We start from the raw sequence: 25851 nt of genomic DNA on the forward strand, positions 1-25851 counted from the left end.
AACCGAAAATCGTCGAGATTAGTGAACTGCGAGCTCCAAGAACGGAAGACCGGATTAAAGCCGTTATCTTGATGCGCGAACATCTCCCAAATGTCGGTCAAACGGGTCGGTGCACGTTTGTACAATCTGACATCGTTATTTGGCTCGCTAATTGCCTTTTGGAATTATTCGGGGTTGTATAGACGGAGTCGGTTCTGGGGCTGTGGCATGTCATAACAGTTTGATTGTTGGTGCTGCTCTGCTATGGAAACATTTCGTGTCGTACGGTAGCAGAGTAATGCAGACCGAGTTGAGGGGAGACTTCGCTGCGCAGGGATCTGAAAATCGCTCCTTCAGTTTCGTACACCTTGCTCCGTACGAAATAACGCTGTCCCCGCGTGTCACGCAGCACAAGTGACGATAATAATAAGGAGCGTACGGGAAACTCGGCGACCCTATTAGTTTCCAAACACTCCTCGAGGGCAGTGTGGGGAGAGACAGCCAAAGTACGATGTTTCCTCGCGAAGCAGATCTCATCCAACCTAAATGTGCGCGTGACATTTCTCTGCCCGTGCATTTTGTCTCGAGTTCTAATTCAGACGTCACAGCTCGGCTCGCGCTTGGCGATAAACCAACGGTCACTTTCTAGTTTGACAGGATTCGGCCAGTGCGAACGCGTCGGTTAGTTTGACTACAGTGTGGCCACACGGACCGTGTAGGCTTTCGGTTCTTTCTCCGAAAGAAAACGTCTGTTTCGGCTAATCCCCGATCGCGGGACCTACATTTGGTTGTTTTTTCTGTGTGAACATCGGCGATATTTATCACTGACTCCCATTTCATTTCGAGGCGTTTCGTGTCACCTGAGAGTCTCTTGTATTGTGTGATATGGTTTTTAGTAGCTCCAGCTAGAACGAGCGAGTGGGTTGGTCAGAGAAACAAACATTTTGCTCTGTTTTAGGACGATAACCTAATATTAAGCTTGCTGTGGATCCGTGACATTGGCTGGTCATCGACTGCTTTTCTGCATCACCCTTTGTGCAGAGATGAGCTCCGGGCTGCGGAGCTCCGACAGACTGACCGGGAGACCGCGGGTGTGCTGAGCTCCAGTCTAGAGAGGAGAGACGATGCTTATTTCCTCGTCTCCGTTTATCATTGCGCTGGTAACCCCATTCAAACGAAAGAGGGCTGAAGAAAAACACGCAGTCCCACTCCTACTGATCCTGCGTTTTCAATAATTGAGATGCCTCGAGATGAAAAATGTCTGCACGAAAATGATCGGTTCTATCTTTAGCAGCAGATATAATCACGCATATAACACACAAACTTTCCAATCATCAGACTTTCGCTAAAGGCCTGTACGGCTCGGTTATGCTAGACATCTCATTTGAAGTCCGACAGATGAGCTGTTCGTATTTGAAGACAGCTGTCACCTGTATCGACAACGTGGAGCTGCTGCGCTCTGCATTCTGATGCGAAACAGGAGTTCACGGTGTTTGTGATGTTTGCATTTGAGACTTCGGTATTTAGATTTGGTTAAGTGTGATGGTTATGTATGCAGTTTGATTTTCTGAAGTAATATCTGGTCTTATTCATGTCATTCTTTTTAAATCAAGAACATAACCTCGAGAGACATCGGGGTGATTTCGTCTCGAATGCAACAATGTGCAACTTTAATTCGGGTTCAGATCATTCGGTTTGCTTTTGTATTCAGGGTTTCCACCAACATGAAAATCCAGAAAATACCAAGGATTGTTGTATTGCTATTTCCAGATATATGGCAAAATCATGGACATTTCTATAGTGAGTTTAAGTTTATGCTCTGCTCTAAAATATTACATTGCCTAGGCTTTATATGTAGTAAAACCAGAATTATGATCATTTAAATCTATTCATTTGAAAAGCTGTTATCTGACATAGAAATGGGAGTCTACCACCACAATCTTTAAAAATCGTAATTAGTAAAAAAACTAATGGATGACTGGAAAGGTCATGAAAATTAATTTGTGAAAAAGTGTGTAAACCCTGTATATGATTTGATCTGTTGGTCTCTGATAGGAGTTTTGCAAGGCCCGACACACAGCGCTATTGGGATTAGATTAAATCACAGCTTGACCACCTCATTATAAGCAAACATTTTAGTAATGCACACTCTGTGACTGTGGACATGAGATACTTTGCTTTTATCTAATGTCTGTAAAGAGTAAAGCGCCTGTGTTAGACACAGCATCCCATTAATGCTTGCTCTGTTTTTGTTCTGCACTGTTGATGCTGTCTTGATCTACAGCAGTTTGTTCAACTGAGGAAATGAGGCCGTAAAACCAGCATCAACTTTTGCATGGCCTTACATCGTTTATCCTCAACCTTTGGCATTTGTGGCCTCTCATGTACTCAACCATTCCCATCCATTGCGCTGTGTGAGGTTTTGGGATCTGGGGGGGGGGGGGGGGTGTATTAGAGTATGCAGATTTTGACCACCCTGTTGTCATATGCAGTGTGGGTTAAGAGGATGTTGTTGCAGTGAAAACTGTCCCTTCAGCTGTGGGAGCTGAGGTTTTTGCTCGCCTCCGTTTTAACAGAGTTTTCAGGCACTCCCTTGCATACTCAAAATTGACTAACTCACAAACTCAGAGAGAGTCACGGGTCACACTCAACATTTTCACAATTTAGTCTCCCCTACAGCAGAAGATGGCAACATGCATTTGCAAACGTATAATTGAAAATGGAAATCGCTGGAATCAGATCATTGTATTCTTTTAAAATCTGTTATTTAAATCTGAACACTCTTAAGTATAATATCTATTCCTACTCAAGCTGTTGTCTGTAGGAAATTGTGACATCTTGACTAAGGAAACCTCTGTTACTCACAGGAAGTTTCCAGCCCGTCTCAAATCACTGGCTGTAGCAAGAGAAGTGATGTTGTGGCCTCACGGTTAGAGTGTCAGTTTTGTTAGATTACAGGAAAAGAGACATAAAACATGAAAACGTTCTCATCGATTATAATTAAAGCTCATCCATGTCCATCTTTTGTTAAAATTCTAGAAGTGTTCATTTCTGTCATTTTGAGTCGAATCGGTTGGATTCATTTTCTGACAAATGGGAAGGATTTTTGAAAACCCTAACTTGGTGACTAGAAATATTTCATATCACTCAAAATAATTTGGAAGTTCTTGAAGTAATGTGCATGGTACATGTAGTTCTGCACTACTAATAGGGATTATCAGTTGTAAGAATGTCAGGTGAATGCATTACCAACTGAACCATTTTTAATTAATGTGCTAACAAAATTACAGTTGCCGCTTAGTTCAAATACATCTTTGCAATGTGTAATGTAGATGCGATCTATATTTTACATTTAATTTAGTTAATGAGGTTTGAGTTGACCTTGGCTGAACAACACTTCATTTATCTTCTGCAATCAATTATAAGTATATTAAAGAAAAAAGAATTAATTGAAAATAAGTATAAAATCAACATAATGGCTTAGGTATGTTGTTGTTTAATGAAAGATTTAAGGCTTTTAAACATTTAAAACTGTAATTTTAATGTTCAAAGTTTTGACTTTCTGTTTGAAATAATTCTGTATGCTTAATTAGTGCATTTAAGCTGAAAATTATCTATTTCTACTACAGAACTGTACACTACCCAGAGGAGAATCCCATAAAAATCACTTGTCCACACACACTGAGTAATGTGGTGAGAAAACGCCTATGCAGGTAACATATATTTCATTGTTATAGTCCCCCCTCTGACTCTTTCATGATCATTTTGGCGTTCACCCTAAGTCAAACTTAAATCGCTGTTTTTCTGATCAGGTGGATCCCTCACCAATGAATGTAGGGGATGGAGGGACGGTGAGCAGAGAGAGCGGTGCCCCTACCCAGGTGTCTGAGAGCATGGTGGGGAATCCACAGCAGACACTGCCTCTTGAACTTAGAGGTGACATACCTCAAAGTCAGCAGAACAAGCTGAGGGCGACAACAGACTGCAAAACGCCTGACGTCTGCTCAGAAGCCAGCAATTCAAATCATTGTCCCCCAGTTCCCCCCTCCCAACCTCTCAGCAATGTGTTCAGCACTGATCCCGTGAGCACACCATTGCCCGATCGGACTGAGGTTCCCAAAAACAAGATTGACAGTGCTGGCATCTACTCCACTCACCAGTGGCCTTGTGGAAAAAAGGTCACAGCAGAGGACCCTGTGAACTCTGTTCACTCTATAAACCTAAACAAGAAGACTAACGCACCAGTACCAACCCAGCCTGTGATAAGCGTTCCTCTGGGGTTCCAGTGCTCCACACTGTTTAAACCCGGGCAGCCTGTTGCTTTCCTTCCCCCCTCCAATTTTTCTTCTCCTCTCTGTAAGATCACATTGCCACCAGGGTTAGGTCAGATTGCAGCACTGAGAGAAGCCACTGCTAGCCAGTTTCAAAAGGACTGCACAGCACAAAGCTCTTGTTCAAGTGTGACACCTATGATCAAAACATACCCGTATAATTTTTCCGTGGGGAGAGGACCTGGTGCTGATAAGAAGCCTCAGTCTTCAGGATCCAAAGTCAGGTGTGACTCTCTGTCCAAGGGCTTTCAAGGTGGGGCTGAGCATAAAGCCACAATGTCTTCTGTAGCAGCCCCAGCTCTAGCCCTTCCAGTACAGCAAGCCACGCAGGGCTCGGCTCCACCATCCCGGTACACCATCTCTCCCAATGCTGCCACCTGCTGCAGCCCGGCTCTGGTGAATATCACCACTCAAAATCAGCTGCTTAGCCTTGTAGAAAGAGGTTCAACGTACCGAGGTCCAGAAAAAAACTCGTTGACATTTCTGAAACCAAAAACTCTGTCCACTCCAGAGGATCACAATGTTACCTGCCCCGTTGAGTCCAGGGACGTGCCCCTTGATCTGTCTGCAAAGTCCAAGCGACAAAAAAGCATTAAAGAGGCTCAGAATAGCCCATTAGTGGCCACGGAACATCATTCTGCTGAGTCTCAGAAAAATGTTGCTGGTTCAAAAAAGGTTCACTCTGCCTCTTTTGGATCATCCAGTACATATGACACCCAAAGAAATGGTGCAACTCAGAAATCATCTTCAAAACTAACTAATCACCATGCTTTGGAACCCAACGCATCGTGGGCCAAAGGCTCATCTCCTAGTTCCTTGAATAATCTCCCTGGTACATATGTAGGTGTGGCAAGCCCCATTCTAGCATCTACTTTACGCAGCAAAGATGGAAAAAGTGCTGCTTTTGTTGAGGATCTTCAGACATTTGCCAAACAGGAAACCATCTCCATCATTGACCAAGGAGAGCAGCCGGTCTGTAGAGAGAGGCAAGCGCCATTTTCTGTTAAATGTGCCCAGTATAATAAAGGTGGAAAGCTCTTGACAGGTGCTCAACAAGGTTTTTTATCCACCCAATTATGTGCTACATCAAATTCACAGCCCCACCGGAAATCTGTTGGTGGAAAGGGAGGCTCCCTGTTTACACCTCCAGTTAAATCCATGTGGCAACAACCCTGTGTTCTTTCTCAAGGAACATCCCTGCAGAAGAGACCAAGTCCGACTCAAGCCCCAAAGACGAAGAGCACCCTCGGTTGTGAGAGAGCCCTGTTCCATAACTCCCATTTAAGTCCAACTAAAGTAGAGGATGAAAAGTGGGAGAAGGCCAAATCCCCCCTGTCTAACCTGGAGTCGATAGTGAAGCAGAAAACTCTTGAGACCACTGCACTTACTGGTGAGAACTACTGTAATCTGTCTTCTGTGGAATCCAAGAGGCCTGAGGTAGCCAGCGTGCAGAACAGGTGTCAGGAGTCCACGTTGCAGCAGACCCTTACCACTGGTTCTTCCCTGTTCAGGGCCATAGAAGGACAGGTCATCAAGTCAGATAGAACCTCTCCACAAACGGACAACATAGCAGCTCTAAGCAGACCGGAGGTTTCTGTGCCCAAGGGTAAGGGACGAGAGAAACAGGCAAAACAGACAGAAAATCTAGCATCTGATGGTAGACAAAAAATGAAATCTGGTACCCCTAGTAAAAGGAGTGCTCCCAGTGTTAAAGGAGAATGGAAGGAAAGGAAATTGGCTCAACAGTTAGAGAATGAGACGGCAAAAGAGGAGAAGGCATTAGAGAGGAAGCTTTCTTCTCATGTTAAGGTTGAAGGGATAGCCTTATCCCTCGTTCAGAGCCAGACCATAGAAGCAGAAGGAGAGGCAAAAATTAATGGAGCCAAAGAGGAGATACCATCCAAAGGAAAAGTATCCGCCACCAAACAGAAGAACCTGAAAAAGCCTGCCAAGGAGAAGACACCTTCTGAAGTGCAAAAAAAGGCTATGAGAGTTACTAAGAAGCAAAAAGATAAAGACAGTCAATCAGTCAAGCAAGGCCCCTCCCATAAAAAGGTAAGATTTATTTATTCTGGACAGTTGTGTAATATTGGCATCAGTTGCATAAGCCATGACTGATTACATTAAACATTTTCCTTAATTCAGTCTAAGGGTGGGAATATGACCAAAATCTGATATCACAACATGTGTGATTTTTGTCACAAGCAAAATATAATAATATATAATAATATATAATAATTTTCACTGGAAATTAAGCAAAGAAAAAATTATTTAAAACAATGTGATAATGTTTGCACAGTCCAGTCAATTGAATACTTGAAAAATAAAAGGTAATTTATTTCGTGGGAATATGACCAAAATCTGATATCACAACATGTGTGATTTTTGTCACAAGCAAAATATATGACAATATAATAATTTTCACTGGAAATTAAGCAAAGAAAAAATTATTTAAAACAATGTGATAATGTTTGCACAGTCCAGTCAATTGAATACTTGAAAAATAAAAGGTAATTTATTTAATTTGATTATTTTCTCTTTTATTTGGTACTTGATGGAAAAAGTGCAAAAGGTATAAGTGCGAAACGGATTCACATTAACCAACATTTGAGTTCAGTCTGATTGAGCTCTGATTGTTTGAGCCACATTCAACCATCCTGTATATATCATCATGCTGCTCGGCCCTCATGCAGTCTAATGTCAAGATAACTGTAAAGCAGAGATGCCCAAAACAGGGCCTGCTGGCCAAAGTTGACCCCTGATGACCTTTGAATTAGGCCTGCCATGTCATATCACAAGAGGGGGGAGAAATATATTATGTCTGCATTAGAATGTAGAGAATACAAGTGAATTGGATTTAAAGAAAGTAAATGTTATTAATATATATTGAATTAGGGCTGGATAATATGGCCAAAATTTAAATCACAATATATTTCTTAATTTTGGTCGATACAATTTAACTCTGATATCGAAATGAACAATATAAAAAAAAAGCCTCAGAAAAACTGCAATGAAAGCCCATAATGGATGTCTGTACCTACAAACTTCTGAAAAATTAATTTGCCAAATTCTATGAAACCTCCTCCTATAAAACTATATAATATTTTTGAAATAAAAATGGCACAAATAAATTAATGTTCACCTTTTATTTGTATTTAGCCTTCATACAAACAAGAAATATGAAATCACCATCAAATAAACATAAGACTCTGACTCACCTTATTAATATTAATATATTTAACTTTAAACTATGACATAGACTGATTATTCTTATAGATTGAAACAAAAGTGCTCAGATTTGCTGCAGAAAACAGAAAAAAAGAGTGAGCAACAACAAAAACTTAATGCTGGAGACAGGCTTATTGAAAATGCAAATTCATTCTCTGCCAGCAGGAGGCGCTTTTGGCATGTTTATTCAACGAAGTCAAACTGTTAAAGCCTTTTGCAAAATGTGTTTGTGGCGGTCAGTTTTGATATTGTGACGGGCCGCCACAAATAAATCAATGTATGGGAAACACTGGTAATGTATATTGAAATATCGGAAATGTGTTTAAAAATCATATCACCATTATTGAAAAAAATGATATCGATATATATATATATTGATATTGAATTATTATCCAGCCCTGAGCTGAATATAAGGAAACATTTGCTTTTCGCCCATGATCCTCAGTTCAAGGCCCTCAATTTGGCCACCTCTGCTTTAACAGGCTATTCAAAATAAGCCTACATTAACAGAATCTCGTACCACAGACAATCATTTTGATTTTTCATTCAGTTTGCTCGAGTGGACAAGACATTGCTAGAGGATTTTGAAGCAGAAATGGGAAGGTTGTCGTTTTAATTACAAGGATTTATATGATTCTGTTTTTAATCTGAGCTGACTAAATTATCCTTTTAGTGCTTGTGGAGTTATTCTGGTTATGACAATGTAATTCTTGTGAGTGTTTTTTTTTGTCTCCATGTAAACAGATGTATGGTCATAACTGCAAATTTTGCAAATTTAGTCATACTAGTTTAATGTTAACAACAACAAAAAAAGTATCTCTTTATTTATTCCTTCTCTTTCTAGCTTGTACTTATTTGAACAATGTCTAAGAACTTGGTATTACAACCACTTCTTGTGTCTGTTTGCCTCTTTGAGATGAATCGCTTTATGTATCCCCCAATTGTAAGTCGCTTTGGATAAAAGCGTCTGCTAAATGACTAAATGTAAATGTATATGTAACATAATGTCTTTAATGTCTAAAGTCTTGTGGTTATACTTTGTTTGAACTTGTGTGTTTTGACCTATACAATTCAGCTACATAACAGATTTTTTTTTGGGAAATTCTGGAGGAAAATAAAAATAGTTAACGTGACTATTGTGGGAGTAGCCTAGTGACGTGCGTTCTACTGTGTAAATGAGCTGCGTGAGTCTAAGCCCTGTGAAAGCGCTTGGTGAGAAATGATGGCATTACCACTATGAGCTAGTGATGGGTTAATAGACAATTCGATTTTCCTGTGAAATTTTTGCTTTGCTTAAATAGCCATGAATCTAAATTACAAATATGCATGTGTTATATTGAAAGACAAAATGTTCTGTTATAATTTTGTTCAACACATTTTATTGTACTTCATCAGAAGAAAGATGCGTTGCCTGGAGTTGGAAATAGTGTGCTGAAAGATGGAACAAGCTCAGCCCCTAAAGTAGGGGGAAAGACTCGCAAAGGGAAGAACTGTCCAGCTAATATGGAGCACTCTGACTTAAACAAAATAGGTACTGACCCATCTTGTAGTTAAAGTAAAAGGTTGGTCATTTACTCATCCTCATGTCGTTCCATACCTATCTTCTGTATATTATTTTAGTTATATTTTCATGCAGGTCTTTTTCTTACAACGATGGGTTAAAGTGACCCTGATTGTTAATCTCTAAAAGTGGCAAAAAAAAGGCAGAAAAAAAAGAAGACTCAGTGAGGTGAACTCTCATTTGTGAATGAATCAGTTTGATACTTGAATGAATCGTTCAGTCCAATGTGTGATCTGAATTGCCAAGAACCAGCTCAAAAGAATTAATGCACTTATCCACTTCTCAAGTTCAGCTCGTTAACTCAATGATCGGCTGCATAATTTTGGAATATAGCACACAACTAGCATAGGATTTTGGTGGGTTTATTTTTGGGTGTCGTTTTTGGAGCTTAACAGCTGTGGTCACTGTAAACTTGTATGGAAAAGACCTGCATAAAAGAATCCACCACAGTATACAAAAAAATACAGGTTTGACGTGACAAAGGAGTGAGTAAATAATGACCGATTTTACATTATTTGGTTGAATTAATCTATTTACAATGTTTTTTCTTCTGTGTCATATTTAAGACAATGGAATGGTTTCCTAAATATCAAGAGTATTTCTCATGGATAATTCTGAATTCTGTCACCAATCACAGATTTAGAGAACAGTCCATGCAGAAGTCCTCAGGTTGACAGAGATTCAAGCTCTCTCAGCAGTCCGAGCTGGCCTAGTAAGGAATCAGATTCCCAGGAGGAGGCCTCTCCGCGGCTGAGACGAGGGCGCAGACGGACTGATGAAGCGTTGCTCCGAGACTGGAGCTTCGCTACTCCACCTACTCCTCCCCCTCTCGATCCCCCCTCTACACCACCCCCTGTACCAGTCCGCCGGCCCCGCGGCAGGCCTCGAATCAATCCTCTGCCTGAGGAGGTGGATGCGGACAAGGATAGGCCCACTAAGCGTGGAGACACCTCTTCTATAAAGAAAAGGAAACGCTGCAAGAATCGTAAATATCAGAACGGGGAATACATCACAGAGAAAGATAAGGTGGCAGATGGAGAGGAGGAGAAGCTGGGCGTGGAAGACTGTGAGGCCACTAGTGAGTAAAGATGTCTGAGGCTTGATGAACATTTTGCTGAGAACATCATTTTCTCTTTGCCTTTCCTGGTCTTCATATTTAGTCCGTGGGCTACAGTTGAGGGTAGCATAATTAAAATAAATGTTGAATGAATTTCCCATTGGGGAACAATATCTCACACAATTTAAACTTCCAAAAAACCTTCTAGTTACAATTATTAATACTGAAAATGATCCAGATCTGTGTAGTTTTTACTAAATTGGGAGTGTCCAATGTCTGGATGTGGGCGTTACCAAAGCTCTGAAGGTCAAAGTATGTCTGTGAAACACTTACCTCTTTGGGGAGAAAAATAGTCCTGTCCGAATAGGGCTTAGGTAGGCAAGTCTTATTTAGCAGAAGTTTGTTTTTGATTGAAAACAATTTATTTAATGGAGTTATATGTCCATCTATCTATGCTGTGTTAGGAATGATGTAATAAAGGTTGGTGTTGAAATGTCAGTCTATGCCATTGCAGATGAGAAGATGGGTGTGTACCCTTGTCTCAGTGCCACACTGACCGGCGAAGTGCCCAGTCCAGACATCAGCCCTAGGCGGACCCTGTTCACACGTTCGGGCTCGGCACGACCTCAAGAGAGTCCACCCGTCGCACAGTCTAACGTCAAACCCTCAGGGAAGAGGAAGTTCAAAAGTAAACACTTATGTGACACTGACAACCAGAAAAAGGTTAGCTGAAGCATCTTTTCAAACTTTCAAGCATTTGAAACTAGAACAATTGAACTGAAAATTGTGATTTCTAGGGATTTTTCCCTCTTAAGCCGGGCTCACACTACAGGAGTTTTAAAATCCTAACCGATTATGAAATCTGGTTGCAGCACACACATAAGGAGAATCTTTGTAGATTATCTTCCCTCAAATCTTAAACATGCACACACTACAAGATATTATTAAGATTATCATGCCAGAGGGAGCGCCTCACGTGATCTCATGCAGCAGATCGTCATTGATATTTCAGTGATGTTTACGTATGTTAGATAGCGTGCTAGCTGCTTTCTACACTCACCCGGTACATTCAAAACTGAGGCGATTTCATTCCAGCGCTTCTCTTTCTCCTTATGGTTGTGATATGTTTTCAACACATTATACAGACAGTCGTGTTACTATAAAACGTCAAGAAGCAGTTTCCTCCGTCTCCACTGTCCAACAGCAGCTGTTTTGCGGTTGCGCATTGGCTATTGTGAAAGTACTGACGTAATCATATAGCCGTCATCATCCCGATTTAAATCCTAAATATCAAACATGTTTGATATGATCAGGGCGGCCCCGATTTGTGAGCAAGCAGATTGGGAGGTGCAAGATTTGATCGGTGAACGCCTCACATTACCAGATAATCCGCGCCGAACATCGGGACTGATCGAGGGGCTCGACAAGATTTTTGCTCCGATTCTCGGGACGGGGAAATAGGGGCTAAATCGAGCTAAAAATCCTATAGTGTGAGGCAGGCTTTAAAGCTATACATCTTTTCAATTAGTCTTATGCTGCCCCCTAGTGGCATTTCGAGTCACCGTAAACCACTTTCTTAAAACAGCTGTTTTTATTAGGCGGGGACCATGTAACAGTTGCCCTGCCCTCAATCTCACATCCCTCATGCATGACTCACTTTGTCTTTATGTCTTTGTTTCAGCTCAAGACTAAAAAAGGCAGCTTGGGTAAACGCACAGGGAACCTCATGTCAGGTGAGGATGGTCCAGCCGCCAAGAAAACCCCAACTACTCCTTATGCTTTTCCCAAGCATTCAAACTCACCACTGTCTGGTAAAAAAGGAACAGCCGGGAAATCAGGAATCCCTGAATCTACTCCAAGCCGTCCAGTGCCTCCAGAAGTCCGTCGACTGATTGTCAATAAGAATGCAGGAGAGACGCTGTTACAGAGAGCTGCTAGATTAGGTTACCAGGTAAAGCATTCATAGCCCTTTTGTTTGCTAGCTGATGTTGTAATGTTAATTATAAAAAAATAAATAATAATAATTATAAATATTTTTTTGTAATAAAAAAAATGTTTTATTTATTATTATTATTATTTTTACATTTTTTAGGATTTAATTAGTTAATAGCTTTTCATCAGTTCACAAACCCCTTGTAGTTCCCTTGCAAACCCCAGTTTAGGAATTTGTAAATAATTTGATTAACAGCCTTAAAGGGTTAGTTCACCCAAAAATGAAAATTCTGTCATTAATTGCTCGCCCTCACGTCGTTCTAAACCCGTAAGACCTCTGTTCACTTTCGGAACACAAATTAAGATATTTTTGATTAATTATGAGGGCTCTCAGACCCTCCCATAGACAGCATGTAATTACCACGACCAAGGTCCAGAAACGTAGCAAGGAGATCGGTAAAATAATCCATGTGACATCAGGGGTTCAACCGTAATTTTACGAAGCTACGAGAATACTTTTTGAAGCAGAAATGGGAAGGTTGTCGTTTTAATTACAAGGATTTATATGATTCTGTTTTTAATCTGAGCTGACTAAATTATCCTTTTAGTGCTTGTGGAGTTATTCTGGTTATGACAATGTAATTCTTGTGAGTGTTTTTTTTTGTCTCCATGTAAACAGATGTATGGTCATAACTGCAAATTTTGCAAATTTAGTCATACTAGTTTAATGTTAACAACAACAAAAAAAGTATCTCTTTATTTATTCCTTCTCTTTCTAGCTTGTACTTATTTGAACAATGTCTAAGAACTTGGTATTACAACCACTTCTTGTGTCTGTTTGCCTCTTTGAGAAGAATCGCTTTATGTATCCCCCAATTGTAAGTCGCTTTGGATAAAAGCGTCTGCTAAATGACTAAATGTAAATGTATATGTAACATAATGTCTTTAATGTCTAAAGTCTTGTGGTTATACTTTGTTTGAACTTGTGTGTTTTGACCTATACAATTCAGCTACATAACAGATTTTTTTTTGGGAAATTCTGGAGGAAAATAAAAATAGTTAACGTGACTATTGTGGGAGTAGCCTAGTGACGTGCGTTCTACTGTGTAAATGAGCTGCGTGAGTCTAAGCCCTGTGAAAGCGCTTGGTGAGAAATGATGGCATTACCACTATGAGCTAGTGATGGGTTAATAGACAATTCGATTTTCCTGTGAAATTTTTGCTTTGCTTAAATAGCCATGAATCTAAATTACAAATATGCATGTGTTATATTGAAAGACAAAATGTTCTGTTATAATTTTGTTCAACACATTTTATTGTACTTCATCAGAAGAAAGATGCGTTGCCTGGAGTTGGAAATAGTGTGCTGAAAGATGGAACAAGCTCAGCCCCTAAAGTAGGGGGAAAGACTCGCAAAGGGAAGAACTGTCCAGCTAATATGGAGCACTCTGACTTAAACAAAATAGGTACTGACCCATCTTGTAGTTAAAGTAAAAGGTTGGTCATTTACTCATCCTCATGTCGTTCCATACCTATCTTCTGTATATTATTTTAGTTATATTTTCATGCAGGTCTTTTTCTTACAACGATGGGTTAAAGTGACCCTGATTGTTAATCTCTAAAAGTGGCAAAAAAAAGGCAGAAAAAAAAGAAGACTCAGTGAGGTGAACTCTCATTTGTGAATGAATCAGTTTGATACTTGAATGAATCGTTCAGTCCAATGTGTGATCTGAATTGCCAAGAACCAGCTCAAAAGAATTAATGCACTTATCCACTTCTCAAGTTCAGCTCGTTAACTCAATGATCGGCTGCATAATTTTGGAATATAGCACACAACTAGCATAGGATTTTGGTGGGTTTATTTTTGGGTGTCGTTTTTGGAGCTTAACAGCTGTGGTCACTGTAAACTTGTATGGAAAAGACCTGCATAAAAGAATCCACCACAGTATACAAAAAAATACAGGTTTGACGTGACAAAGGAGTGAGTAAATAATGACCGATTTTACATTATTTGGTTGAATTAATCTATTTACAATGTTTTTTCTTCTGTGTCATATTTAAGACAATGGAATGGTTTCCTAAATATCAAGAGTATTTCTCATGGATAATTCTGAATTCTGTCACCAATCACAGATTTAGAGAACAGTCCATGCAGAAGTCCTCAGGTTGACAGAGATTCAAGCTCTCTCAGCAGTCCGAGCTGGCCTAGTAAGGAATCAGATTCCCAGGAGGAGGCCTCTCCGCGGCTGAGACGAGGGCGCAGACGGACTGATGAAGCGTTGCTCCGAGACTGGAGCTTCGCTACTCCACCTACTCCTCCCCCTCTCGATCCCCCCTCTACACCACCCCCTGTACCAGTCCGCCGGCCCCGCGGCAGGCCTCGAATCAATCCTCTGCCTGAGGAGGTGGATGCGGACAAGGATAGGCCCACTAAGCGTGGAGACACCTCTTCTATAAAGAAAAGGAAACGCTGCAAGAATCGTAAATATCAGAACGGGGAATACATCACAGAGAAAGATAAGGTGGCAGATGGAGAGGAGGAGAAGCTGGGCGTGGAAGACTGTGAGGCCACTAGTGAGTAAAGATGTCTGAGGCTTGATGAACATTTTGCTGAGAACATCATTTTCTCTTTGCCTTTCCTGGTCTTCATATTTAGTCCGTGGGCTACAGTTGAGGGTAGCATAATTAAAATAAATGTTGAATGAATTTCCCATTGGGGAACAATATCTCACACAATTTAAACTTCCAAAAAACCTTCTAGTTACAATTATTAATACTGAAAATGATCCAGATCTGTGTAGTTTTTACTAAATTGGGAGTGTCCAATGTCTGGATGTGGGCGTTACCAAAGCTCTGAAGGTCAAAGTATGTCTGTGAAACACTTACCTCTTTGGGGAGAAAAATAGTCCTGTCCGAATAGGGCTTAGGTAGGCAAGTCTTATTTAGCAGAAGTTTGTTTTTGATTGAAAACAATTTATTTAATGGAGTTATATGTCCATCTATCTATGCTGTGTTAGGAATGATGTAATAAAGGTTGGTGTTGAAATGTCAGTCTATGCCATTGCAGATGAGAAGATGGGTGTGTACCCTTGTCTCAGTGCCACACTGACCGGCGAAGTGCCCAGTCCAGACATCAGCCCTAGGCGGACCCTGTTCACACGTTCGGGCTCGGCACGACCTCAAGAGAGTCCACCCGTCGCACAGTCTAACGTCAAACCCTCAGGGAAGAGGAAGTTCAAAAGTAAACACTTATGTGACACTGACAACCAGAAAAAGGTTAGCTGAAGCATCTTTTCAAACTTTCAAGCATTTGAAACTAGAACAATTGAACTGAAAATTGTGATTTCTAGGGATTTTTCCCTCTTAAGCCGGGCTCACACTACAGGAGTTTTAAAATCCTAACCGATTATGAAATCTGGTTGCAGCACACACATAAGGAGAATCTTTGTAGATTATCTTCCCTCAAATCTTAAACATGCACACACTACAAGATATTATTAAGATTATCATGCCAGAGGGAGCGCCTCACGTGATCTCATGCAGCAGATCGTCATTGATATTTCAGTGATGTTTACGTATGTTAGATAGCGTGCTAGCTGCTTTCTACACTCACCCGGTACATTCAAAACTGAGGCGATTTCATTCCAGCGCTTCTCTTTCTCCTTATGGTTGTGATATGTTTTCAACACATTATACAGACAGTCGTGTTACTATAAAACGTCAAGAAGCAGTTTCCTCCGTCTCCACTGTCCAACAGCAGCTGTTTTGCGGTTGCGCATTGGCTATTGTGAAAGTACTGACGTAATCATATAGCCGTCATCATCCCGATTTAAATCCTAAATATCAAACATGTTTGATATGATCAGGGCGGCCCCGATTTGTGAGCAAGCAGATTGGGAGGTGCAAGATTTGATCGGTGAACGCCTCACATTACCAGATAATCCGCGCCGAACATCGGGACTGATCGAGGGGCTCGACAAGATTTTTGCTCCGATTCTCGGGACGGGGAAATAGGGGCTAAATCGAGCTAAAAATCCTATAGTGTGAGGCAGGCTTTAAAGCTATACATCTTTTCAATTAGTCTTATGCTGCCCCCTAGTGGCATTTCGAGTCACCGTAAACCACTTTCTTAAAACAGCTGTTTTTATTAGGCGGGGACCATGTAACAGTTGCCCTGCCCTCAATCTCACATCCCTCATGCATGACTCACTTTGTCTTTATGTCTTTGTTTCAGCTCAAGACTAAAAAAGGCAGCTTGGGTAAACGCACAGGGAACCTCATGTCAGGTGAGGATGGTCCAGCCGCCAAGAAAACCCCAACTACTCCTTATGCTTTTCCCAAGCATTCAAACTCACCACTGTCTGGTAAAAAAGGAACAGCCGGGAAATCAGGAATCCCTGAATCTACTCCAAGCCGTCCAGTGCCTCCAGAAGTCCGTCGACTGATTGTCAATAAGAATGCAGGAGAGACGCTGTTACAGAGAGCTGCTAGATTAGGTTACCAGGTAAAGCATTCATAGCCCTTTTGTTTGCTAGCTGATGTTGTAATGTTAATTATAAAAAAATAAATAATAATAATTATAAATATTTTTTTGTAATAAAAAAAATGTTTTATTTATTATTATTATTATTTTTACATTTTTTAGGATTTAATTAGTTAATAGCTTTTCATCAGTTCACAAACCCCTTGTAGTTCCCTTGCAAACCCCAGTTTAGGAATTTGTAAATAATTTGATTAACAGCCTTAAAGGGTTAGTTCACCCAAAAATGAAAATTCTGTCATTAATTGCTCGCCCTCACGTCGTTCTAAACCCGTAAGACCTCTGTTCACTTTCGGAACACAAATTAAGATATTTTTGATTAATTATGAGGGCTCTCAGACCCTCCCATAGACAGCATGTAATTACCACGACCAAGGTCCAGAAACGTAGCAAGGAGATCGGTAAAATAATCCATGTGACATCAGGGGTTCAACCGTAATTTTACGAAGCTACGAGAATACTTTTTGTATGCGAAGTAAACAAAAATAACGACTTTATTCAACAATTCGTTTCCTCCCTGGTGCCATTTTGGAGAGTATCCACTGAACGTAAACGGCGTATGCTATTCAGTGTCAGCTGCGTTACGCAGATATGTTTTCTACGTTGTTTACGCTTTGATTTGAACGAATTTGTTTTTTTGCATTTTTTGCTTTTTTGCATTACATCAACATCTGCTGATGTTGGTGTAACTGACTGTTTGATCAATTGCTCATTTTACATATATAAATGTTTATTTTCAGGATGTAGTTTTATATTGCTTGGAAAAGGATGTAAGAGAGGTTAACCGTCGTGACAACGCGGGTTACACGGCACTACATGAGGCCTGTGCACGTGGCTGGACGCACATCGTACAGGTGCTGCTGAAGCATGGAGCAGATGTTAACTGCAGTGCACAGGATGGAACGCGGTGAGCAGCGGGTTACATTGAGGATATGATATAGACAGAATCAACGGTTCATTTATTACTTGAAAGGCACCAAGTTTTGTTCATCCCCATAGACAGCTTTGGGCTACTGCTTTTTTAATTGTGTAATGACATAATGACAGTTTTATGGTAGGTAGCTAATGGGCCACATTAGATTTGGGAGATGTATTTTTAGTATCAGAATCTGTACAAAATAAGATCACGTATGTCCACCCACAGCTACAATGTGTCCAACAAAATATGTCCAATTACCAAAACTGAAACTATTCTTCGTCCTACCATTTCCTGTAAGAGTTTTTGCCTTTTTCATCATTGCAACCCATCTACAGTAACAATAAGCTCAACTTTAGATGGAGAATTTTCATTATACTAACTTGTGTTTCTAACTTTGTAGCCCAATTCATGATGCAGTAGCAGCTGATAATCTGGCTGCCGTCTGGATGCTGTTAAATCATGGGGCAGATCCCACACTGGCAACCTACTCTGGTCAGTCCGCAATTAAACTAGCCCAGAGTCCCGGGATGAAAACTTTCCTCAAAGGTAAAACAACTGCATTTTCAAAATCTTGCATACATGTTTGCTAAACTTTAATGTTTATTTGCAGAATGGTCACCAAAAGCAACCTGATACATTATTTAGATTAAAACTGTCTTTGTGTTTGTTTATCCAGAGTATTTCACTGATTTAGAGGGACGAACAGACCAAGATCCTAGTCTTCAGTGGGATTTCTACAGTAGCTCTGTATTTGGTAAGAAATAGAAGGTTTATTGACTATCATTCAGAAGTATGGTTTCAGTAAGGTGCTTTTTTTATAAATGTATACAATTGATAAAAAGTGACTTTTACATTGTTATTAAAATTTGATTTTAAAAACAGTAAATGTTCTTTTGAACATTTGTTTCTCAAATAATCCTGATAAAGTATTACAGTTTCCTCAAAAATAAGATTTTAAATATGAAACAATAATTTAAAATTGTATTAACATTTCACAAAATTATGTTTTAATGAATTTTTGATCAAATAAATGTAGCCTTGGTGAGACTTCAAAAACAAGTCTTACCGACCTCAAACCTTTGAACAGTAATGTTAGTGGGGTTAAAAAGACCACCAGTGAAAATGCTTATATTTTTGTCATTAAATATTTTCTCATTACACATAACTGTCAGCATATCAATTTGAGTGAAAAGTTTATTTGAAAAATCAACATGAATGTTGTTCAGTATTTGCTTTAACATGTACTTAAGATGACTCCACAAGTGCAAAACCTGATGATCATGTTCTCCAGCATGGTTTGAGAACTCTTTTTTTGAGAGATCTTTCTTCAGTGGAAACCGAATATATGATCCTTTCTGTTACATGGTCAGTGTCTGAAATTATTTGATTAGTGTAAAAGTGCAGAATATTCAATATTTATTTTTCATAAAAATTACTGGTAATGTTCATATTCATAACATTTCTTTAAAAACATTTTTATTCCCAGGTTTAAATTAGATTTTGAATCCCAGATATTAAATATATTGTCAGACTTTTGGACCTTGCTGCCTTTAATTTTTTTTAATCATCTTTCTTCCAAATCCGGAATATAAACGCAATGCACAAAGTCTCTCGTTAAGCATTTTCCTCCTGTAGAAAAACATAAACACTTAACATGGCGTAATGTATTAAGATACTATTAAAATATCTAATTAAATATACAAGTTATTAATATAATGAATATGTATATAGTATTTTCATCCCATACCGCAAAACGTGGCATAATGTGGCATAATGGACTAAAAAGGCCAAACTCAATATGCTCCTCTACATTATTAATATCCATAACTAATATGTACAGGCAAACAGGTGAGCCCAGAATAAATGCAACACGCACAGTTTCGTGTTAAGCATTTTTCAATATAGAATAAACTGTCTACGGCTCTTTTATATCATTGTCTTTGTCCATTAAGCTACATTATGTGTTTTATTTATAATGATTTTCTATAGGAGGAAAATGTTTAACGTGCAATTTAAAGCATTGCGTTCTGGGCTCGTCTGCTTGCCTGTATGGAGTTGATCCTTTTAAAATCACTTAATGCATTTCATAATGCACGTTCATATTTGCTGTTCTGTATATACTTTGAGTCAACAACAAGACATATAGGCTACTGTATTGTCTTTATCATAGTCCGTTATTATACAACATTAAGCGTTTTGCTGTATGGGAGGACAAGTGAAAGTTTGCGCATTGTTGTTCATGGCCATCTGCTTGCCTTGTAGTACATTAAATAGTAACTATATATCAAATTTGATCTTTTAATTTAACTTAATGTATCTTAATACATTAAGCCATGTTAAGTGTTTATGTTTTTCTACAGGAGGAAAACGCTTAACGAGAGACTTTGTGCATTGCGTTCATATTCAGCTGTTCTGTGGCCACGGATTTGTGGGTCTTGTCTTTTTCTTGCAGGACCCTGTATGTTATAGTACTAAATTAGTTTTAATCGTTTAATCATCGCCACAGTGTCTTGTCTCCATTGGCAACATGCACGATTTGTGTCGATTGCAAGTGACGTCGCAGGTATCGGAGAGTGCAAGTGGCGATTGCAAGTGACATTGTAATTTAGTTTCTTTTTTCTTGTCTTCACCACCTGGCTACTGTTGTAAAGTGTTGAGCGATTCAAACAAAAAGTAATCAATAAATGGAACAAAATAAAAGAATGCAAGTGACGTCGCTAGCGGAAGCGCAAGTATCTGAGAGTGCAAGTCTGAGAGTGTAAGTGCAAGGCTGCAGCTAGACTTTCTTGAAGCTTCCCCCAATTCATGCTGAAAGTGATCCAACTATTAGGTGACAAAGCTGCCCACTAGAGGGTAGCAGAAGCGCTATAAACACACTGTGGTGAGGTCTTGTAACTAGAGGTTGATATTTGCCTTTATTTGTTTTAAACTTTTACAGAGACAGAACAGGAACCTTGCTGGGACTTCCTGTTGTCTCAGGCCGAGGAAGAAGGCGAGGACAATTTGAGTGAGCAGGTGAAGGAGAGAGACACCGATACAGACTGTCTTCTGTTTGAGTTCTCCTCCGAGCCGCTCCTACCCTGCTACCATGTCCAAGTATCACTTATGCAGGGGTAAGTGACAGTGGAAGCACTTTAAAATACGGTCACCATGCACCTAGCTAACTCTCTGCTCTTTGTTTCCTCTCCACAGGTTTTGTAACTGGTTCTTGCTGGCAGACGTGCTGAAGCGGCTAAAGATGTCAGCGCGTATTTTCCGGGCTCGGTACCCTCAGTTTGAGGTGGCGAGCATCGCTCAGGCAGAGCTGTGGAAGCAGATCTCTGTCAGTCAAACCTGCATCGCTCCAAATGAGCTCCAACCGGACGATGAAGACAGGGAGGAGACGGTGGAGCTGGTGCGCTGTGTACCAGAGTTACAAGGACTGCTAGGCTCCTCCATACAGCTCCTCCAAGAAGACAAGGATGACAAGTCAGGGCCCAATGCCAGACCTCGCAGTCGATAGTGACTCCTGCCCTACATCTCCTGCTCTGCAGCCATGGAGCAGCGAGATGCCGTCCACAGTCGTGCACGGGTCCTTGCCATTGCATCCGATGGCCTGTTACTAGTACCAGCACTTTGTATGTTCAGAATCAGCCAGAAAGGTCCTATATCCTCACAGACACTCTTCTCACAGACCCCCTGAGTAATGAAAGGGGCCCTAGGGAGCGACTTTGCCATGCCTTTAGGCCAGGGAGAAAGGCTGGGGATGGACTCTACTGCGGAGCAACTTTCAGGTTCCTTCTGTAGGGTTTTGTTTTTTCACTCTTCAAAGGTTTTTTTTTTTTTTTTTTTATAAACCTATAAGTAAATATATATATGTATATCTTGACATCAGGGTGAACGCATCTGGTTGTAACTTATCCTTAACATGTTTTTATGTTTGTTCGTTATTGACGGTCCTTTAGAAGAAGTGGTAATCCAAGTCTTTTTTTATCTTGGTAAACTAAATGTGTGTAGCTAAGAGGCTTACGTCAAGCTAACAGTGGCAGGAATGCCTTTGGGCCAGATGGTTCCTGTGTAAACCATCGAGCCTCTCTCGGATCCCAGAAGCCCCCTAACCTACAGCATATGTTCCTCACCCCGGCCCTCCTTTGCTCAGCACCACTGCAGCTCTGCCAGAAACATTACACCTTCCCTTTATTTCATTTGTGTCGTAGCATGCACGGGATGTGTTCCTGTGACATCTGACGTTGCTTTGTTTTTGCTTTGGTTGATGAGCTGTTGGTTTTATCCACTGGTAGATTTTTTAAGATATTAGCAGGTATCGGCCGATATCAACCATTTAAGTGGTAAACAAAAAACAACAAGCCTGTGGAGTGTTTTTTTTTTTAAAGGTTTTTCTAGGGCCATTTTTCTAGATTTCGTCTTGAACTGCTTTCCAGTACTCAAGGAGAAAGGGTCATCTCCCAGTTTTTCCTGGTGTACCAGATTTCAGCGTGCTTTGTGGCGCGTGGTGTGTTTTATTTACACTTATTGTTGTTTGTGCTTAATTTAATAGTTATTAATATATTTGACCTTTTTTGTGTGTATCAGAAAATGATGTATGAAAATTGCTTTGTATCGGTTGGTGCTTTATTTGACAATGTACATATAATGATCCCTTTATCCTGAGGTTGTTTTGTTTTCCCACAATGCGAACAGTATTTTAACAGGCTAAAGTACAGTTTTATTGTACTGGTGCTAAGCTAGATTTTGTGTTGACAATCAATGAAGTTTTGTTTGAACTGAAACCAATAAATATTTAAATGAAGAGAGAGAGAGAGAGAGAGAGAGATGTAAAGATAGAGTTTAGTTTCACTACTTACGGAAATACAGCGAGACATGAAGAAAGTATTTGGGTTTGACTGAAGAAGGCATATTGCTTCAGTGATCTCTTTTCAAAGAGCAGAGCTGTTTATTTGATTCTTTTTAAAAGAAATCAACCAGAATAAAGCATGATTGTCAAGTGTTGCTTGTGATCTGCAGTGTGTTTGTAGCATTGGTTGAGGTGAAATCTCCACACTTGGCCATAGACACTTAGATCCAATTTAACACCAGCCTCACGTGGTTTACTGCTTTTATATAAAGGTTTGCAACTGCAGTATGATCAAAGATGGAAATGTTCAATCAATTAATTTTATTATTAATAAAAATTGCAAGGGATATTCATACTTTTACAGTTGCAAGCAAGTCAAATTCTATCATAATGCACTAATTTAAATAATTCCTACAGCTTTTATCCACACTACACTTCACTAACAATTAAAAGGTCATTTAGGAATTTTGGAAGATAAAAGATCAATAGAAACATGTCATCATTCTGTTTTTATATTAAAAAGTGCAATTTGAAACAGCGCAGTCCATAGTCCTGTGCTGGAGAAACCCTCAAGGGGGCACTAAATACTAACCATACTTTATCTGCTAATGATCTGAGAAGGTAATCAAATTGAACATTTTCAGCTAAAGTAGATTAATTTTAATAATTTTGATCATTAAATTATATGAAATAAGCAATATATTTGCACTTTTCAACCTAATATAGACCAACACAACCATTCATAAATTTGGGATTGGTAAGATTTTTTAAAGAAAGCAATTAGCACTCATTGAGCAACGATGCATTAAATTCATTAAAAGGGATAGTAAAGACATTAATAATGTTACAAAAGATTTCTATTTTAAATACGTTCTTTTGCTTGAACTGTCTATTCATCAAAGTATCCTAAAAACTATCACGGTTTTCACAAAGATTTTAAGCAGCACAATTGTTTTCAACATTGATAGTAAAATGAAACCTATTATAGAATTAATAAATATTAAACTATTTCTTGAGCATCAAGTCAGCATATTTAGAGTGATTTCTGAAGAATCATGGGACACTGAAGACTGTGGCTGATGAAAAAAAAAGAGAAAAAAAAGCTTTGCCATTACAGGTTTACATTACAGTTTTGCTGTATTTTTTGTTCAAATAAATGTAGGCCTGGTGACCACAAGAGACTTATTTAAAAAACAAAGAAACAAAAGTCTTATCGACCCACACATCTGAACAGTAGTTTGGTTAGTTGTATCACTAAGAAAGATGCCTACACATCCAATTCAAGGGTTTAGAGGGCAGTTCACAACGGTAAAAGGTCAGCCAAAGTAGGTGATGCAGTTTTTTTGGAGGAAGGGACAATCAATTTGTTGAGAAACTAGTGCACTGTAGTGCTCATGGGAAAAGAGACGAGACTGAATTTAGAAATGAGAGTTGTCTGTGTAGACAAAGGCCTCAGGAGACCTCGCGTTATGCTGAGGAACAAGTCAGATAATTCCTGAGTCAGCCTTCTTCTGCAACAGGGACACGTGCCTTACTGTTATAAAGTAATAAAAATGTCATTACACAATAAAACAGTCCTGTAATTTACCTCTCTTACGCTACCAACGATGGTAGTTACATGAGCAGAGAATGTCCAAATGAATCACGTAAGAGAATTAATCCATGTGTTTTCATTCATTTCAAGTCAATACCCCTAGCTTTTTCACCCACGTATATCTCAACACATTAGTCAGTTAGTTTGGAATGGCTAGTCAGTCCTTCTTAGTCCTTCCACAGCTAGAAAATGCAAGATAATATGCATAACTCGACTCAGTACTCTCAATAGTTAGCCGCTGGTTCGTTTGGTTGCCTGGTGCTGAATTGAAGCAGTGGAATGGAAGAGAATGCTGAGTGGCTAGACAGTCACTTGATTACATTAGAGGTTTAAAGGGTTAAATCTAATTGTCACCCTCCTTTCTTAAATATCTGCGTTCAGGGGGGCAACAAGTTTTCGTCTTTGTTCAAAATGACATTATGTAAGAGTTCTTCCACAATGGGGCGGTCCTGCCAGTTTTACTTCTCTCAAACAGCACTGGGGAACTTCCTTTTTAGCATTCTTTTGAACACTCTTTTATGGAGACGCAGAGACGGTTAGAAATGCCAGACAACCTGAGCGGGCGCTGCTTACATGTTAATTAAGATACCACTCTCCTTGTCCTACTTAACCCAGATTTGGTTTACAGTTTTTCAAAATGAGATCTATTCACTTAAGAACATTCTGTTCTTATGCATCTGTGAAAACAGATGTTTGTTGCACTGACCTTGCATTAGTTTAACTCTCCAGGCATGCTGAGTAATGACAGAGCAGAACCGTCACTGATCGGTGCCGCTAATTCTATTCTTTCTAATTATTTATAGCCTGGCTAGCACGGCTTGATAATCTTTTGCTATACTGGAAGTACTCATGTCTGCCAGGGACAAATATTCTTGGATGTTAAGTATAGAATGTCTTTTAGCCATCACAGCATGTGGCCCTTGTGAACCTAGATCACTGACAGATCACACACCATTGTGTGACTATGTGCAAACTTTCACACTGCCAGTGCATGAAGTGTGTTGCAATATACAGGTGTTGTCTTATTTATATGAGCATTTTTGGTACTGTGGACTTTGTGGAGTTTGTCTACAAACAATATCCGACAGTTTATCCACATGCATCATGGAGGAATTCTGACCTTTTTTATGTCATGAACATTGAGCATGTTTACATGCACACCAGTAAGCTGATAACACAAGTAAGCTGCGTTTACATGAATTTATTTAATTTATTAATAAATCAGGTTATTTCCCTTTAGTGACGTCAAAATATAATCATTTGCGTATCTGACTCAGAGTATTCCATATGTTGTCGGTTGTGATGTTAAATAAAGCTTGCAACATGTAAGCGCGAAACAGGGGCGCCGCTAGCAATTTTGGGCCCTATGAAAGAATATGAGGTTGGGCCCCCTATCGCACCAAACATACACTACATTGCCCAAAGTATTGGGAAAACTCAATAAAACAAAAAAAAAAACAAATCATCGCCAAACACCAATGACTTGTACATAATATGCGTACAATCATTTTAGACACTTCCAAAACTGTTGCAACAAAGATGGAAATACAATTTTTAAATACATGAATTATGTTTCCATCTTTGATGCCAGAGTTTTGGAAGTGCCTTTTTCTGTTCTAAAGAAGGGGTGTCCCAATACATTTGCCCATATGTTATTGGTGTTTGGTGATGAGTTTTGCATTTAAGGTCTGCATTTAAAGTCACACCAGAGGTGTTCAGCTGGGATTAGGACTTGGCTTTCTGCAGACCAGTCAAGTTCTTCCACACTTTTTTAACCTTGCCTTATACACAGAGGCATTGTTGTGTTAGAATAGAAAATGGTCCTGTTCAAACTATTGGTATAAAATTAGAAGCACACAATTCCCTAGAATAGCAT

The 25851-nt window shown here is 39.6% G+C and overlaps 1 protein-coding gene across 1 annotated transcript; it reads left to right on the plus strand.

Annotated features, from left to right (window-relative positions):
- LOC107560448 (BCL-6 corepressor-like protein 1) lies at positions 1-22516 on the plus strand. The gene is made up of 13 exons (XM_016244636.1): positions 1-105; positions 1691-1779; positions 3609-3692; positions 3792-6365; positions 8934-9069; positions 9737-10177; positions 10671-10879; positions 11838-12107; positions 17369-17535; positions 17948-18093; positions 18224-18301; positions 20486-20660; positions 20740-22516. Exons 3-13 carry the CDS (start codon positions 3687-3689, stop codon positions 21047-21049), a joined length of 4512 nt encoding a protein of 1503 aa, XP_016100122.1. The 5' UTR covers positions 1-105; positions 1691-1779; positions 3609-3686; the 3' UTR covers positions 21050-22516.
- Positions 22517-25851: the final 3335 nt, after the last annotated feature.

The sequence above is a fragment of the Sinocyclocheilus grahami genome, unplaced genomic scaffold, assembly GCF_001515645.1.
Source record: "Sinocyclocheilus grahami isolate Dianchi unplaced genomic scaffold, SAMN03320097.WGS_v1.1 scaffold727.1, whole genome shotgun sequence".
Classification (NCBI taxonomy): domain Eukaryota; kingdom Metazoa; phylum Chordata; class Actinopteri; order Cypriniformes; family Cyprinidae; genus Sinocyclocheilus; species Sinocyclocheilus grahami.

Bases quoted from the DNA above. Each gene is read 5' to 3' on its own strand.
- LOC107560448 (XM_016244636.1), top strand. The intron at 9,070-9,736 runs GTACTGACCCAT...CACCAATCACAG, and splicing joins CTCTGACTTAAACAAAATAG to ATTTAGAGAACAGTCCATGC. The intron at 10,178-10,670 runs GTGAGTAAAGAT...ATGCCATTGCAG, and splicing joins GGAAGACTGTGAGGCCACTA to ATGAGAAGATGGGTGTGTAC.